The 18,579-nt window shown below is 46.5% G+C and overlaps 1 protein-coding gene across 1 annotated transcript in view; it reads right to left on the bottom strand.

The window, feature by feature from the left end:
* Window positions 1–8,874: 8,874 nt before the first annotated feature.
* LOC308248109 (aldehyde oxidase 2) overlaps window positions 8,875–18,579 on the bottom strand; it is a gene marked incomplete at its 3' end in the record, with an annotated part of 67,307 nt that continues 57,602 nt past the window's right edge. The window contains exons 34-35 of the mRNA XM_080668114.1: window positions 16,688–16,855; window positions 8,875–8,928 (exon numbers count right to left, since the gene is read on the bottom strand). Of these exons, the coding sequence (XP_080524240.1) occupies window positions 8,875–8,928; window positions 16,688–16,855 (222 nt within the window). The remainder of the gene's footprint in view (window positions 8,929–16,687; window positions 16,856–18,579) is intronic.

The following is an 18,579-nucleotide window of genomic DNA, read 5'->3' as shown; positions in this document are numbered from 1 at the left end:
TCCTATAACCGGAAGTCGAAGCGAGAGGGCGGGGCGGGCCGAGGTGGGTGGTTGGGGCCCTTAACGGGTGGGCGCTGTGTTTGCCTGGCCTGGCTTCCTTCCGCTCGGGCTGTGCTAAGTCCAAAGCGGGTTGCCCCTAGGGTGCTGGTCGGGTGGGGTCGTGCACTACCCCCCCTCCTGCCCCAGGAGCGAGGAAGGCCGGGCTGAGGGTTCAGGAAGAAATCCTGCCCTGGGACTGTTGTCACCACGCCTTGCAGTGGTCTCTGCCGTGTTCTCCTGAGAGCGGTCGTTGTGGGGACTTGGAGAGCATCCACCCCCTGGAGGACTTTAAAAGCACAGATTGTGGCCCCATCCGATGAGATCTGGTGTAGGACTCAAGAATGTGCATTTCTAACCAGTTCCCAGGGATGCTGATGCTGCTGACCTAGGGGCCACACTTCTGAGAATCCATGGATAAGAGGGTGTGTCGTCAGAGCTGGGGGACCATGAGATAATGCGTGCGAGAAGCAGTGTAGACGTTACAATACAATACAAACAAATGCACATGCCTCCAGGAGCTAGCTAGCCTCACGTTTTTATTCCCGGTTTGTACCTTAGTTGTTTGCCTCTCCATTGCTTCCTTACTCTCCTCTCAGAGAAACTCCCCCAACAGGGTTTTGTCCCTAAAATCACCTTCTCCCTAAAATCTTGTTTCTCTTTATCAAACATTTCGGTAAATTAGTCTATATAACGTGGCTTCCTTAACTAAGTACCCTCTGCTCCCTCTGCCCCTCCCAACTTCAGGGAACATTTCTGAGTTCTTTCCTGAAATTATTGCCAAACCCAGGGCCTCTGCTGAGCATTTAAGGAGCTGTTATCTATGACCTTAAACTGTCACTCCAACTGTCCTTGTTACCTCCCCCAATACTTTGTATTTGCTGGGTTGCTCTTTTCTGTACTCACACCTTTTATTTTGTGTCATGCTTTCTTACATGTGCAATGGACATAAGAAATGTCCAAACCTTCAGGGAATTTTTATAAGGGTTTATGTGAGCCAAACTGATGCCATATGTTGGGAAGCAAGATCTCAAATGCTCCAGAGAATGACAGCTGTTTTTTTAACCTAACATTTTATCTTCTTTTTCTTCTTTGCATTTCATTATCTTATTATTTTCACCTTTACTGTTGAAAGTATTACATATGTCCCCCCTTTTCCCCCATTGACCCCTTCTAGCCTGCCCCTGCTGCCCCAGGCCTTCACCACCTATTGTCTGTGTCCATGGTTATGCATAGAAGCATGCAAGTTCTTTGGTAGTTCTCCCCACGCCCACCCCCGCCCCGCCCCCTTCCCTCTGACAGTTTTTAAATTTCTTTTATACATTTGGAATTAAGGAGGGAATGACAGGAAGATTACATGAAAGTAGGAAAAAGAAAGGTGGGGATTGGATTACAGGAAAGTTAACAAAATTATGTGCTTTCTTGAGGATGGTTATTCCTTTGAGGGGTCTGGAAAAGAGGATTACTTCTGGCATTTCAAGGTGTGTTAACCTAGATGCACAAGAACAATGAGTAGGGCTGGCTTAACCTTTTACTAAAGAAGTTATAGCCTTGGGCCATGACTACCCACCACACATGGCAGTCTCATTCATTTCCAGGTATTTAGTTTTATCTCCATTTAAAAGAGTTCCAAATTCAACTATTAAATTATTAAATATTTACTGAGTCCAGACTCTGTGCCCTTCCAGGCCGAGTATCAGCAGTGTGAAGGGCCTGACCTGTTAAACCAAAAGAGGCTGGTGTGACAAATGAGACAGATGGGAGATGAGATGGATGTGAGAAGCAGAGGGAAGAGGCAAGAGTCAGATCTCACAGTACGACTGTACTCCCTACACCATCATCTACTACGAATAGTTAGTGTGCACCCTTTTGGAGGTGCTCAGACATTGATAGGCAAGTAGTGTAACCGTAGGCGCTTACACTGGCCACGCACTTGCTCTGCATTAAACATGCTTTTATATCATTCCTTTTGAATTTATTCAACTGACTTGTTGAAATAATTCCAATGAATTGGAATTGCTCTGGCTAAAAATACTCAATTTGCATATAGATTCAAAAGTTACCTTTCCCCCTCATTATAGATTCTTCTCATCAATCTGCCTCCCGCTGTTTGAGGGTTGAAACTGCACAACACTGTTCAAAACTGTAGAATATTAGGTGTCAGTGTCTTTATTCTGCTCACTGGTACTGCAGAGAAATTATTCTTCATCACTGCTCAGCAAAACAGTATATGCTCAATGCTTAACCATCACTTGTATTTTTTTCATTTTATTTTTTCCAGTTTTCTTGCATTATTATAGTGTCTGTTACTGGTTTTTAAGAGCTTGTTTATGACTAAAGATATTAACCATTTCTCATGCATTGCAAATGAAATACCATGTTTTTTGTTACTATTTTACTCTGATGTTTTACTTTTTGGTTGTGTCAAACTTGTGTATTAAATATAATCATGTTCTGTTAAAAAAAAAACACAAAAGAGTTAAATCTCTATGTCTAGCCTTTTTCCCAAACTCCCAAACAAACTAAATCTGGTAGCTCCTCTGAACACCAAACTAAAAACTCTTAGTACTATTGCTTACTCTTCTCCCCAAACTGTATTTCTCACTTCCACAGTCTGTTAAAGATACACTGTTTCACTGATAAAAATATTAGCTATTTTCATATAGTAGGCACGTGTGTCATGCATTCTTCTTAGCACTTTGTATATTAACTAGAGGCCTGGTGCATGGATTCGTGTACATTGAAAGGAAATTAATTAGAAGGTGGCTGTTGGGGCGGGACTGGGTGAGCCGGACATGCCCTGGAGCCAACCTCCTGCTCCCTGGCCAGCCGCACCTGGGGTGGTGCTGGGGCTCGAAGGGCATCTGGGGAGTGAGCAGATCAGTCCACTCCAATCTTTATTATTTCCTTCTGGAAAAGATTGCCACAGACCCCTGTTTTTACCTAAAGTTTAGCAGATTTTCATAAGTAAGCACTTTTCTATTTGTCGTTGGCTTTTGCTTGATTTTTGGAGCCCTGGAATAGTAGTTTGGGACACTTGCCCAGTTTTATAGTATTTTTGGAGACAGATTTGCTGACCTCTTCACTTTGCCATTGCTGCAAGTTCCCCATGGAACTTCTGGATGTAAAATTTCAACCTACTTATTTGCTTTTTAAAATATATATATTTATTGATTTCAGAGAGGAAGGGAGAGAGATTGAAACATCAATGATGAGAATCACTGATTGGCTGCCTCCTGCATGCCCCACACTGGGGATTGAGCCCGCAAACAACTCGGGCATGTGCCCTGACTGGGAATCGAACCGTGACCTCCTGTTTCATAGGTCGATGCTCAACCACTGAGCCACGCTGGCCAGGCAAATTTTAACCTATTTAGATGAAAGGTGCTAGGTGCTGCATGTGAACTTGTTACTATTTTTAACTTTGGTGGTGGAAATAGATAAATGTTTCCTTTTCAAGGGCAAGTAGCAATAGGTCTTTATTCCAGTAACTAGGAAGATGCCAAGGATCTATTTTGTTTTTTTGTTTGTTTGTTGTTGTTGTTTTTAATATATTTTATTGATTTTTTACAGAGAGGAAGGGAGAGGGATAGAGAGTTAGAAACATCGATGAGAGAGAAACATCCAATCAGCTGCCTCCTGCACACCCCCCACTGGGGATGTCCCCTCAACAGAGGTACATGCCCTTGACCGGAATCGAACCTGGGATCCTTCAGTCCGCAGGCCGACGCTCTATCCACTGAGCCAAACCGGCTAGGGCTCAAGGATCTATTTTGAAAAGCACATTGCTTCCCTTGGAAAATGATCTGGGAAAAGTATTTATATTCCTATGTTTTGGATAAAGGATTGTAGAACACCTATGAACCTGGCTTAAATATCATATATATATATGTGTGTGTGTGTGTGTGTGTGTGTGTGTGTGTGTATACACATATATATATGTGTATACACACACACACACACTCGTACACACATGTGCATGTACTGTTAGCATAAGTAGGTAGTTAAGAAGGGAGCAAATGGAATTGGGCATTAAACCTGATTCACTAGGAAGCCATGCATTCACAGGCTTTCCAGGGGACGGTGCATTCTCCACCCAGGGGACTTTATTCCGGAAGTGGGCAGGAAGAATCAGCTACCAGTCATTAGCTGTGATTACCAAGGGAGGAATAAAAACAGCAGTGGCAATTCCTTTGCTGGTGCATGTGGCAACTTAAAGGGGTGGAGTCTAGCCTGGAAAAGCTGGGGGAAAGATTGGAGGGGATGGAGGAGGATGCAACACAAGCCCACAGGAGATTAGGAAAGAGATTGGTTAGTCTGAAAGAAAGCCTGCTCTCTCCCAAGTCCAAAGTAGAACCAGATCGTAACAAAGAGCTGTCCTGGTAGTGTGCCTTTGATTGCGCGTTCCCTCCTGTGCTCGCTCGCTCTGTAGTAGCTGTGTGGGCCAAAGTGTTCCAACCCACTGAGCACGCTGGCCCAGGCTTCACTTACGCTTTTAAAACATCTTTAAAAAAGGAAAGAAATCTTGGAGGAGAAACCAAGATAGCGGCATAGGTAAACACCTGAACTTGCTGCCTGGCACAACCACTTCAAAACTACAATTAAAAGACAAAATGGACATCATCCAGAACCACAGGAAGGCTGGCTGAGTGGAAATTCTACAACTGGAAGGGAAGAGAAAAGCACACTGAGACTCAGAGGAGCTGCGGAAGTAAAGTGCAGGGTTACAGAGGCGCGAGCTGGCAACTGAGTACGTGGCTGGCTTTTTCAATCCGCAGGGAGACACAAGCTCCTGATTGCTCTGAACTCCAGTTCTGGGCAAGACTCATAAAAGGAGCAACTGGACTGTCTGGCAGCGGGTGGAACTCGAGGGCGGCTTTCTCTCAGAGGTGCTTGCAGCGATTACCGAGGGACACTGAGACCTGGGGGGCCTCTTAGGGCAGGGCTGATGGGAAGCCATTGCTGGTTGCTCAGCCCTGAGACTGCCCCATCCAAGCTGTGTGCAGAGGCTTTTGCATATGAATGGCCTGGTCCTTTGAAATCTAAACTTACAAACTGCAGCTGAGTCAGAGAGACCCAGAACATCCAAAAGAAGGCCCAAGGCCCCACAGCAACTTGCATTGCTTCACAGCTGGGCCCAATCTGGGCACCTCCAAAACCCAAACAAAGAAGAGGAATCTGCAGATCTCTCTGTATCTCCTGCTGGGTGGCCTCAGGCAGAGGCTAAATTAGCACCTCCTTAAAGATCCAAGAACCAATGTACCCAGGGGTCAGAGTGGGACCATCCAGATTACAACTCCTCAGATCTGTAAGGGACACACTCAGGGGGGCAGACTCAGTGAGCACCAAAGCCCCACTGAAGCAAGTCTTGCCTCATAAGGGTGTCTCCAGCACAGATGTTCTCCCATCATAGACACAGCTGATCCTCACAGCCAATTGACCTGAAGGTCAATTCCTCCCAGTGATACCAACAACAATCAAGGCTTAACTACAACAAGACTGTGCACACAGCCCACAAAGGGGTGCACCAAGAGTGTCCACCTCAGGTATTTGGGGATGCTGAGCCACTGGGCCCAATAGGACACCTAGCACACAAAGCCACTCTATCACTCAGGGAAGCAGCCAAAATTCGGTGACAAACAGGTCACAAATGAAAGAAATGGAGGAAAGCAAACTACTGGATATAGAGTTCAAAACCACGTTTATAAGGTTTTTCAAGAATTTTCTAGAAAAGGCTGATAAATTTAGTGAGACCCTTGAGGATATGAAAAAGGACCAACTAGAAATTAAGCATACACTGACTGAAATAAAAAATAATATACAGAGATCCAACAGCAGACTAGAGGATTGCAAGAATCAAGTCAAAGATCTGAAATACAAAGAAGCAAAAAACAGCCAAATGGAAAAGCAAAAAGCAAGAAGAATCCAAAAATATGAAGATAGTGTAAGGAGCCTCTGGGACAACTTCAAGCGTACCAACATCCGAATTATGGGGGTGCCAGAAGAAGAGAGAGAGCAAGATACTGAAAACCTATTTGAAGAAATAATGACAGAAAACTTCCCCCACCTGGTGAAAAAAATAGACTTACAAGTCCAGGAAGTGCAGAGAACCCCAAACAAAAGGAATCCAAAGAGGACCACACCAAGACACATCATAATTAAAATGCCAAGAGCAAAAGACAAACAGAGGATATTAAAAGCAGCAAGAGAAAAACAGTTAGTTACCTACAAGGGAGCACCCATATGATTGTCAGCTGATTTCTCAACAGAAACTATGCAGGCCAGACGGGAGTGGCAAGAAATATTCAAAGTGATGAATAGCAAGAACCTACAATGAAGATTACTCTACCCAGCAAAGCTATCATTCAGAATTGAAGGTCAGATAAAGAGCTTCACAGATAAGAAAAAGCTAAAGGATTTCATCACCACCAAACCAGTATTATATGAAATGCTGAAAGGTATTCTTTAAGAAGAGGAAGAAGAAGAAAAAGGTAAAGATAAAAGTTATGAACAACAAATACATATCTATCAACAAGTGAATCTAAAAATCAAGTGAATAAAAAATCTGATGAACAGAATAAACTGGTGAATATAATAGAATCAGGGGCATAGAGAGGGAGTGGACTGACAATCCTCAGGGGGAAAGGGGTGTTGGGGGTGTGGGAAGAGACTGGACAAAAATCATACACCTATTGATCAGGACAGTGGTGGGGGGGTAAGGGCATGGGGTGGGGTGGAGGGGAGCTATGGGGGGAAAAAGAAGAATAACTGTAATAATCTGAACAATAAAGATTAAAAAAAAGAGAAAGAAATCTTTTTAAAATATGTTTTTATTTATTTTAGAGAAAGAGGGAATGAGAGATAAACACCGATTGCCTCCTACATGCCCCGACCGGGGATCGAACCCATAAATTGGAGGTATGTGCCCTGGCCGGGAATAAAACCAGTGAACTTGGGTGCATGGGATGATGCTCAACCAACTGAGCCACCACGGCCAGGCTAAAACATCTTTTTATTTCAACTTATTTCACCCTGACTGCTCCCACTAAGTTCCCCAACTCTTCTGCTCATGTGTTCAAAAACCGTTTGTAAACTTTGTCCTGTCCATGACCCCTCTGCTCCTGCCTCCTTTCTCTTTGTGCTCCTGCCCCACTTTCTCCTTTGGACTCCTGTGTCCTCGTAGAGCCTCCAAAGTCAGCGAGCGGGCCTGTGAACAGCTGTATCCCAGTCCCTTCAATCACATGGGCCCAGTGCGCCTCCCGTGATCTTCAACCTCCTCCAGGCTATAAGGCATGACCTTCAACCTCCTCCAGGCCGTAAGGCATGTCTAATGTTTACCTTCTCTCACCAATCACCACACACTCTCAGCTCGGCCTATCCTTCATTCACTTCAAGGAGTCACTGTAGTGGGAGGCTTGGTGAGCCTGATCCTATGAATTCTGGTTGACAGTGTCAGTTTGCTCCCTGACGTTCTGGTCAAATACGGAATAATTAATTTGCTGGTTTCTCCTTCTCTGAAGGCCTCTAAAACTGAGGAATAAAATTTGGTGGACCCTGCATGTTTTCATCTTCAGCATAGGAGTGATTACAATTTAGAATTTTTTTGCTCTGTGTTACCCACTTCAATATATGGGAAATTGAGCAATGAAGTTTTTCTGAAACTCTAATACCAGATCAGGTGTTTTTTTATAAACAGATTTAAGAAGTAAGAGGATTTTATGATACCACATTAAAAATGATTTTTACAATGCTTTTGCCCTCCAAATTCCAAAAGAATATCAAGCAGTTGAATAGCTCATCTACAATGAGGAAAACACAACGGCTTTGTTGTCAAATGCACGTACACAGACCCATAGCTAATCCCCAGTAAAAACAAAATAAAATCAAGCCTTGTAGAACTCTGTGGTGTCCCTACCTGTGGCCACTGAATCAAACACATCCCCAGGACAAGTAATCACAAGCATATCTACTGAGAAGTGTCTTTCATTCTAGGATTGTAGCCTGTATTACAGTCCGATTATCCTGGATGGACACAAAGGAAAAAGTTGCTTTTACAGCAATAGTGACATGATATTGTCAGAAACAACTTGGCATTAAACTCGATTGCTGTGGAGGTCTGGTGGCCTGCAGGCTAGAAAGTCTAAGCTAATGATTTGTAAATAACGATTCATCTTGTTAAGGTAATCAGACTTGAATAATGTTTCTAAGTTTTGTGTCATTTTTTTCTTCTTCCCATCAGTATAAGAATATCAGTGTAGAGTCCCGTTAGGATTCACAAGGCATCTTCTCATTTGTAGAAAACTGAAGCACCTGAAAAAAAAAAAAGAAAAAGAAAAGAGAATAATTATAAAACGGTGTAAATCCCTCGACTTTGTGTGAGAGAACAATAAATGGTTGAAAAATTGGACTGGTAAGCTTTATGGCTATGAATAAATACATCGAAGTAGTTATTTATTCTCCTGTAGCCCCCACATCTTCCTTTATAAAATAAGAAGCTGAAGGAGCCCTGGCCGGGCAGTTCCGTTGGTTGGAGCATGGTCCCGATACAGCACGTTGGCAGGTCCTATCCCCAGTCAGGGCATACACTAGTACAAATATCAACCAATGGATGCATAAATCAATGGAACAACAAATCAATGCTTCTCTCTCTCTCCCTCTCCTTTCCTCGCTCTGAAATCAATAAAAACATATTTTAAACACATAAAAAAAAAGAAGCTTGACTTACACACTTGTGTCATCATAAATTTCCATACAACACAAAGGACTGGATCAGTTTTTCTTTCTGAGCAATTATCTTTCAGCTTATTGATCTTACCTTTTAGAGAAATGACAGCAGTGTTATGCTATAGGGATAGACCAAGGTCTAAATGTCTTAGGGTCATCTCTTGGGATCTAAGAAAGAAAGCAAATTCGAAACTTAATTATCATAATACCATTGCAATATTTCACCAGGAAAATCATATCAAATCTGTAGGGTTGGGGACATTTTTCTGAGGGGAGGAGGCAGGATTTTCCTGGGGAATACCCTTCCTCTCTAGGGTCAACTCTGAAGAGACAGTGGGGTCTGGCATTGTGCTATCTGCTGCACTTGGCGTTGCGAAGTAAGGCACTCTGTATTAGTTAGCGCTCCTTTTTGCTTCCAAGATGTGAATCTCCCAGAGAATTACATATCCTATGAACACATTTGCGGGGTTAGGGAGGGTGGGAAGAGGAGAGGATGGGCTGAGAGTTGTTTGTGTTGGAGCCTAGGGACCAGGACGCCTGTGCCATGATTTGAGAGCAGCTCCGTCTGTACCTCCAGCCAGATGGTTTCTGTCCAGAACCCTTGCCAGTGAAAACCCAGGCACATTTCCCTACCCTGGCCTTCAAGCCCCAAGAACCTGACTTGTGAGTCCTTCCTTCTTGTGGTCCTCAATTCCTGTTTCCTCTGCTGGGAATGCTCTCCCTTAAGTTTAGCCAAAAAAGCAGAAATTACATTCCTTGCCTCTGCTGTTGTTACATTTTTTTTTTTTTTTGGTCCAAAGAGTTGACTTTTAGTTACACAGGTGTAAAACCACAAGCCTCCTATAAATAATGAAAAGTTATGAGGGTTCCAAAAAGCTTTTCTCCTAATATTTATTTAACAAAAGTACAAAAAGAAGTTAAAAAAACCCCCACACACCCACAAAACAAACAAAAAACCAAAACAACCACCCCACTCCTATCAGGATAACGTAACAAATTCTATTCTTACTGTTTGCTCTTAACCTGTAATGAAATATAAATGGAGGGCTAGGTTTGCCCTTCTCAAAGAGACGTCCCCGATTCTCTGCTTAGCTGCTATGATGGGTATCTTATCTACAATCAGCTCGTTCCACTTGCGCTGGGCAGGCTGGACGCTGGACAAAGCTCCGCAGTCTAGTCTGAGGTCGATTCAGGTCAACTCTCCTGCTAAAGGTGATGGCAATGTTTAGTCTCTTCCAAAACCTGCTTCCTGTTCTTTCCACCAGACCTGGGTTCCGGGAGTCCGCTTTGCTTTGGGACCCAGATCAATACTCATGATCTTGCTACCTCGGCCTTCTTGGGTCTTACTTCCTCCCTAGCTCCTTGAATGAGGACATAACTTCCTTTTTCTTTTTGGTTTCAGAGACCCAGACCTGGGACTTAAGCTGCTCTTTCTTGGCCTTCGGCGACCTTGCCCCTTATCTTCTCTCTTGCTTGGTGCCATCGACCCCTTCCTCCCTCCTCCTCCTCCTCCCTGGTTGGTTCTTTTTATTTTTTTAAAAAATATATTCCATTGATATTTCACAGAGAGGAAGGGAGAGGGATAGAGAGCTAGAAACATCGATGAGAGAGAAACATCGATCAGCTGCCTCCTGCACACCTCCCACTGGGGATGTGCCCGCAACCAAGGTATATGCCCTTGACCGGAATCGAACCCGGGACCCTTCAGTCCGAAGGCTGATGCTCTATCCACTGAGCCAAACCGGTTTCGGCATGGTTGGTTCTTGATAACTAGAATGAAGGCAATATGTTCACAATGGCCATCAAGACGGAGTCCACTCTTAGTTAAATCTCAGCTTCTGAGATGTGTCTGTATCCGGTCTCGTTGGTGTCAAGGCCTAGTGTCAGTGGTAGCTGCCATCAATCCACAATTCCTCCTCCTCATCTTCATCGTTATTATCGTGTAGTGAAGGATTAACTCAGCAGGCTTGGGTTGCCAACCTTTGCACATTCCAAAGAGAGAGCCCTTGACCAGCTCCTGGGAGATAACACCTACACAAACCCTTGAAGGATCTGCCTGATTAGAGTGTCTTTGCTTACCCGAGGCGTCGGGCCGTGGGGTATCACCTGACCTCTGGAAGGGCTGGACACTGAGTAACTCAGGTCAGCGATGCAGGTGACCTATGCTATGTCACTGCTCCCTAGGAAGAACCCAGAATGCCACATCTCAGGTGAGCATCCCAGGTTGTCGACACTTTGTGTCCCTTCTCCCACCTTGTTGCTGGGAGAGAGCAGTGCTGTCTGTGTAGCTCCCCTGGGAGAGGCTGGAAGCTCCCACGGTCTCCCCTATCTGCCTTCCCCTTGGCTGGCGCTAATCTGCATCCTCTCACTGGAAGAAACCAAAACCAGGACTAGAGCAGCATCCGAAGTTCTGTGAGTCCATCTAGCAGGTCTCTGAAACTGATGGTGCTCTTGGGGACTTCAGACTCCATCATCAGCATCAGCATCATCAGCAGCAGCATCATCAACGTATATTGACCACTTCTTATGTATGGTCAACTGCTAAATGCTTTTCACATATTATCTTACTTAAACCTTACAACAACCCTGTGAAGTCGTTATAATTATTCTCTCCACACACCTCTCCCGCCATTTTATAGGCGAGGCCATGGAGTGATCAGAGAGAGTAAACGTCAGGAAAGGGAGAGCTGAGATGCCTGAGTTAAAGCAGTGCCTGTGACCCTGTTCCCTCCGAGATAAGACCTCTTTCTGTCCCGCCTTCTGCCTTACTCACTCCCTCTCTGAATCGGAGGGAACTCAGCTTTGCCTGCTTCCCAGTGCTTCCCTCCTCTCTGCTCTTCTTCTGATTCTCTGCCTAACGGAGTAACCTTCCAGGGACCAGGTGGGACAGTTTTTAGACACAAACATATACATTTAATGACAGTATCTGATAAGCCACCCACTTGTAAGTATCTGGTAAGAAAGGCCCCTGCAGGGAAGAGTTGGATCCGAGCATGGAGGCGAACAGAGTCAGTCCCTGCCTCCTGGGACAGGCATGCTCCACGGGGCCCCAGTTTCACAGCCAGTTAGAGCACCAGTGACCTCCTCCAAGACAGCGTGAGAGGAAGGGGGAGAGTGCAAAGAGCGTGTGTGTGTGTGTGTGTGTGTGTGAGTGTGTGTGAGTGTGTGTGTGTGTGTGTGTGAGTGTGTGTGTGTGAGAGTGTGTGTGTGAGTGTGTGAGTGTGTGTGTGTGTGAGTGTGTGTGTGAGTGTGTGTGTGAGTGTGTGTGTGTGTGTGAGTGTGTGAGTGTGTGAGTGTGTGTGAGTGTGTGAGTGTGTGAGTGTGTGTGTGTGTGAGTGAGTGTGTGTGTGAGTGTGTGTGTGAGTGAGTGTGTGTGTGAGTGAGTGTGTGTGAGTGTGTGAGTGAGTGTGTGAGTGAGTGTGTGTGTGAGTGAGTGTGTGTGTGTGTGTGTGTGTGTGTGAGTGAGTGTGCACATCGCACTGGACGTCGCACCGGATCGGGCGTGGGCGCAGCACGCCCAGGAAGGGAGGCACCGTGGGTGTCTCTGCTGAGTGGCCCCTGAGTCATTCGTCTCCCGGAGTCCACGTGGCCGGCGTGTTTGTGCCGCTGGCAGGCCCTGCCCGTCACCCGTGCCGTAGCTCTCAGCAGAGCAGCCCGGAGACTGTGCCTTTCCACGTGCGTTGGGGTTGGTCCCAGAACCACAGGAAATGGGACGCAGTCCCGTGGGACAGGCTGCTCACCTCTCCCTCAGAGAATGCGAGGCTGTGCCTGGGGGGGCGAGGGGGGGCGGCTGTGCATGGGGCGGAGGGGTGTGTGGCTGTGCATGGGGCAGGGGGGGGCAGCTGTGCATGGGGCGGGAGGGGCGGGGGGGGCGGGGGGTGGCGGCTGTTCATGGGGGGGGCGGGGGGGCTGCTGTGCATGGGGCAGGGGGAGCACAGGGAGCAGGCTGCCTGCCCCGGGTCAGCATCATCCACATCTGGCAGGAAGCGCTGCCGGTACCGAAGTAAACAGGTGGCACTTTTAAGAAAAAATGCTCCGGCCTTCTTACTAACGTCTGCTCTTTGCTGAAGCTTGAAGCTAAGTATCCATGAAAATGTGGCTGCTCGTCTTGAGCTATGTTTTCTGCCCTGGCCAGGTCCACCTGGTGGAATGTGGACACTCCTCACGCCTTGGGGAGGGCGCATGTGGAAGAAGGTCATTGACAGGGAGGAGCACTTGATGGAGACCTTACCTCTAATATGTACAGTGACTTGTATTTACACAGGGCTTTTACGTGCATTTAAATGCGTATGTTAGTTAATCCAAGAGGAAAAGTACTGTCCAACAGTCATTTCTATTTAAGGAATAGGCTGTTATTTACCTTGCGGTCATAAGGAGCTTATTAAAAGAGGACTTTCCAGTGCTCATGTTCTAGTCACAGACATTCTGACCCTCTCATCTTCTCACCTATCAGAACAAGCTGTGTTTTTTAAAAATTGTATTTTTATTGATTTCAGAGATGAAGGGAGGGAGGGAGGGAGGGAGGGAGAAAGAGAGAGAGAGAGAGAGAGACTTGAATGATGAGAGAGAATCCTTGATCGGCTGCCTCCTGGGGATCGAGCTCACAACCCAGGCGTGTGCCCTGACTGGGAATTGAACCGTGACCTCCCGGTTCCTAGGTCAACACTCAACCACTGAGCCACCCTGGCTGGGCAGATCAAACAGTGTTTTGACAACAGCATTCAAAGGCCAAATGCAAAGCATGTTAATGTCTATCTTTCTTTAAAACTTTTTTTGGGGGTATAGCACAATATTGTATGGCAGTGAGAATCATTATATATTTCAACTTATGAACCATGTTGTAGCTAGGTCAAATGTAAATTCTGATGCAGGCTCAGATGTGTTCCAAGATGCCTTAAGGAGACCGGTCGGTAAGGGGGCCAGGCTGTAAGAACGTCAGGAGGCCTGCTGTGTGAGCGAACATAATTTCTAAAGATCTGGAGAACAGAGCTGGATGGTGACAGAGGGGAGATGCCAGGAAATCTGTGGACTGGAAGGACTGTCCAGGTTTCACCCTGCTGATGTGAAGATAAGGGGTGCAGCCACAGATTTCGGTTTCTTTTATCTCTCTGCCAGTGAGAGAGAACAATTAGAGCCTTTCAGCTACACGTTTTTCCATCTGAGAAGCAAGATCAGAGGCTTAAGAAGATGTTTTATTTTTGAGGGCTACTCAGTCCCAGCCGACTTTAAATCCATTACAACTGCCCCAGGGCCTTTGCACTAGCTGTTCTCTGCCTTGAACACGCCATCACCAGCTCTGTGTTTGCCCCTTCTCTTCATTGAGGCCTCAGCTTCAGTGTGAACACCCAGAGAAAACTTCCCAATAACCTCTATAAAAATATTCCATAATAACTCTCTCCAGGCATTCTAGCCCCTTACTCCTCTATTTTGCCTCACCCGACATTATATTGTGTTTGTTTACTGTCTGGTTTCCCCAGTAAAAGGTAAACTCCCTGCGGGCGAAGATTGGCTGGTTCACTGTTTCTTTAGTTCCCCAGTGGTGCACATGGAAGGGGCTGAACAGGTGTTAGAGGAATGAATGATTACACGATGAATGATTAAAGTTGGAGCCACACCCGTAACTGTTTTGACTTTAAGAAACGGTTAGGGCTCAGTTAGAAAAGTTTGCTCCATTGACGCACAGGGATAACCCGGAGTCAGCCGAGCACTTACAACTGTCAGCAGTGTTTGACTTTCTCCTCTGCTTCACCGTTAACTCCTTGAGAGCTGGGACCTGCGTCCGGTTCACCAGGACACTCCTGCTACCTCACACTATGCCAGCACAAAGTACCCAATTCATTTCTTGAGTATGATTAAAATATGAAAGGTGAGTAGGGGTTAGCGAGGTGAGGAAACGAAAGAAGATGGTTCCCAGCCCTGGCTGGTTTGGCTCAGTGGATAGAGTGTTGGCCTGCAGACTGAAGGGTCCTGGGTTCAACTCCGGTCAAGGGCACATGCCTGGGTTTCGGGCTCGATCCCCAACAGGGGGCGTGCAGGAAGCAGCCGATCAATGATTCTCTCTCATCATTTATGTTTCTCTCTCTCTCTCTCCTTCTCCCTTCCACTCTGAAACCAATAAAAAAATATTTTTAAAAAAAATGAAAAAATGAAGAAGATGGTTCCCAGCAGAGGGAGGAGCATGGCAGAGGCCTCTGTCCTTGATACAAGGAACAGATTGAAGAGGTGAGTGTGGCTGGGAGGCGAGAGAAGGCAGGGTGGGGACCATGTGTGGCTGGAGAGGTGAGGGGCAGGGGTCTGCCACACTGGATTTTACAGGTTTCTGGACGTGGCAGGGAAAATAAAATGGTTTTAACTTTAACCCAAGAGCAATGGGGACCTTTTCACTTCAGGTGTGGCTGGAGTGACATGATCATATCTGTCACACCACAAACCTCTGGCTGCCGTGGGTGTCGGGAGACTGTTAGGAGGCTGCTCTGACCCTGACTAGAGAGATGGGGGTTGGACTTAAGAGTCTCTAGAGAGTAAGCAGAGACAGATCTCTTTCATTCCCAGCACCCAGCATGCCTGGCACCTATTCGTTACTCAACCAACGTTTGTTTAAGAGTGGTTGGATGCAGGAACAGAGTGATGCAGGAGGTTGCTAGGGGTTGAAATGAGCAGGACATGGTGAAGGACTGGCTACTGAGAGAGAAAGGGAGAAATGTCAGGCCAGCTCCTAGGTTTCTGGTTTGTGTTACTACCTGGATGGAGTATTGCCATTTCCCGTGACAGGAAGTAGCAGAAGCATCTGTATTTTGTGTGTTTCTGGTCCTTTGTTAAACCAAGAGTCAGCCCAGCCAGTGTTGCTCAGGGGTTGAGCGTCGACCTATGAACCAGGAGGTCAGGGTTCGATTCCCAGTCGGGGCACATACCCAGGTTGAGGACTCCATCCCCAGTAGGGGGCGTGCAGGAGGCAGCCCATCAATGATTCTCTCTCATCATTGATGTTTCTATCTCTCTCTTCCTCTCCCTTCCTCTCTAAGTCTCTCTCTCTCTATAAATAAAAACAACAGTTAGGGCTTCCTTTCTGCCTCCCTCAGGAGACCCACTTAAGGCGGCTTCTGGTCACCCTCTTGCTGGTGTCCAGCCGAGGGTGGGGTCTGGAGGCCAGAGTAGAGGCACTCTTGAACCTCCGAAGGCTCTTCAAGGACTTGAAGGATTAATATTCTCATTGTTTCAAATAAATACGAGGTCAGTGGACTGCGAGGAATATTGCGGGTCAGGATAAGATGAGGGGTAAATGGTCGCGCTCGACATGGTCTAAGCAGCCTCAGTAACAAGGGGCTTGTCATTGCGAAGCTAGACATTTGGCCCTGCCCTTGTCTCCAAAACCTATGCCAGCGGCTGTAAATAAAGATGAGGAGTTTGTGGGATACATGCGTTGGGTCAGTTATTTTCTTTTTGGGTTTAAACAACTACTTTTTGAGTGATCTTTCATGGGAAAAAGTATCTTCTCAATCCAGGTGGGAGTGAAGGCTCGCCGAGTCACTTCCAATTACACTGTTCAGACCTATTCACATATTCATGCCAGGGATGCCCTGATTTTGTATAAATAAGGTCTATTTTACATGTAAACATAGATGAATTAAAAGATGGGTGGAGGGAGGGTGGTCAGACTGGTGACAGATCCTAGAGCAGTGTAAGATTGTGTATCCGTGTGTAAATAATTTATCCAAAAGAAAGATGGTTGAACATGTGTGTGTGTGTGTGTGTGTGTGTGTGTGTGTGTGTGTGTGAGATGGTGATTTCTGGTTAGTGGGATTGTGACTGATTTTCACTTTCATCTTATAATTCGGTCAGATACAGATTAGATTACACGTTTACCTAAGAGGTGTGAGAAGGAGGAAAGGAAAAGTGCCCTATCAGGAAAGTAAACGACCGCTCCTACCATCTCTGTGAACCGGTCTGCACAGGCCATCCGGACCCATTCCGGGGTTGCTGGGCTCTTCACTGTGAAGTCGTCGGCTATGTCTCTCTCTCTGCGTGCGGCGGCCACAGCATCAGTGATGGCAAAGAATACAGACGACCCCAGGAACATCCCGGACTCCCCCAGGCCCTGCAAGAGAGCACATTTATTTTAGAAGCTTCTACACTGAACTATACGTAGATAGAAGTCAGGGGGGATTATGGGGAAATAGAGACACCCATGTCCTGTCTAAAAGGCAGCTGTTCTTCAGTTCTAGCTAATGGCTGCCTTCCAGAAATGTAGCCCAAACGATCAGATCATCCAATTTTTCAAGAGAATTTAGGTATTTGTATTTTCATGTAAAATTCCCTGACTTGTCCAGCCAGTGTGGTTCAGTGGTTAAGTGTCGACCCATGAACTGGGAGGTCACGGTTAGATTCCCGATCAGAGCACATGCCCGGGTTGCGAGCTCGATGCCCTGTGTAGGGTGTGCAGGAGGCAGCCAATCATCATTGATGTTTCTCTCTCTCTCTCCCCCTTCCTCTCTGAAATCAATAAAAATATATTAAAAAAATAAATAAAATTTCATGACTTTAAAAAGCACTGTGTAGGACTAAGCAAACACATTTGCAGGCTAGATTTGGCCAATGGCCCCCATTTGCAACCCCTGAGCTAGAGAACCTGAATCTGAATCCTGGCCCTCACTCCCTGTGTTTCTCTGGGTGAGATGATCTCTCTGAGTCCCTTTCCCTTTACCAGTGAGATGCAGGCACTGACACCTAGCTTACAGGGTGTTGTGACATTCAGGTAGCACAAAAGCACAGCACCTGGTACCTGGTGGGTCCCCGCTCTTAGCACACTTCCCGGCACATGTGCAAACCTGCCCTGCAGGTCTGCCTGCGGGGGGCTGGCCACAACCACAGGAACCCCAGGGTCCTGCTTGCCCTGAGAGCTGCTCTCTGTGGGCTCTGAGCATCCTTTTTGATGACGATTTCCAGCCCAAAGAGAATCACAGGCCTGTTGATTGGCCTTCCTTTCAAAATTGCCCCCGCCCCCCCCCCCCCCCCCCCCCCCCGCAAGCACCACAGGTCCCAAGAAAGCTCCTGGGCGGCAAGAGGGACCTATTCTGGAAATGATGCGAGTCCAGCAGATTGACGTGGACTTGTGTACTTACTGATTTTGGTACTAATTTGCCACCTCTCATAAGAAGTCTCCTAGAAGAGTTTAAAGAAAATTTTAACACTGCATCTCAAACCTCAAGGGAGTTTCAGCTGCGAGGGTGGCTCTCCTGTAACCTGCATACAGCAATGCAAACACACGCCGACCTTCATTTTAACTTGCAATTTCACGACTTTAGCAATTGCTGAGGGTTGGTGTCTTGGCTTCCTGACACAGCTGACATTGGGGCCTGATGATTCTTTGCTGTGGACGGCTGTCTTGTGCATTGAAGGCTGTTTAGCAGCATCCCTGGCCCTCTGCCCACTAGAAGCAGCATCTTCCTCCATAGTCGTGACAGCCAGAAACGGCATTGCCAAATGTTCCCTGAGGGGCAACCCCCCCCCCCTTCCTGCCCCATTGAGAAACATTGCTTTAGATTGTTTCTGGGTAGGCCTGAGGCCCTGAGCCCCTCGGAGCTGCGTGAGTGATTGGTCTCATATCACAGAGAGTTGGGCTCGGCCAGGAACCCAGGTTTCCTGAGGCCTGGTCCAGGTGCTGTTCACGCTGCCGCTGCTTTTTTTTTTTTTTTTAAAATATATATTTTATTAATTTTTTACAGAGAGGAAGAGAGAGGAGAGGGATAGAGAGCTAGAAACATCGATGAGAGAGAAACATTGATCAGCTGCCTCCTGCACACCCCCTACTGGGGATGTGCC

Source organism: Plecotus auritus (genome assembly GCF_963455305.1).
Source record: "Plecotus auritus genome assembly, chromosome: 5".
Taxonomy (NCBI): domain Eukaryota; kingdom Metazoa; phylum Chordata; class Mammalia; order Chiroptera; family Vespertilionidae; genus Plecotus; species Plecotus auritus.
Note: the sequence above shows the minus strand (reverse complement) of the source record. Positions and strands in the feature narration are given on the sequence as shown.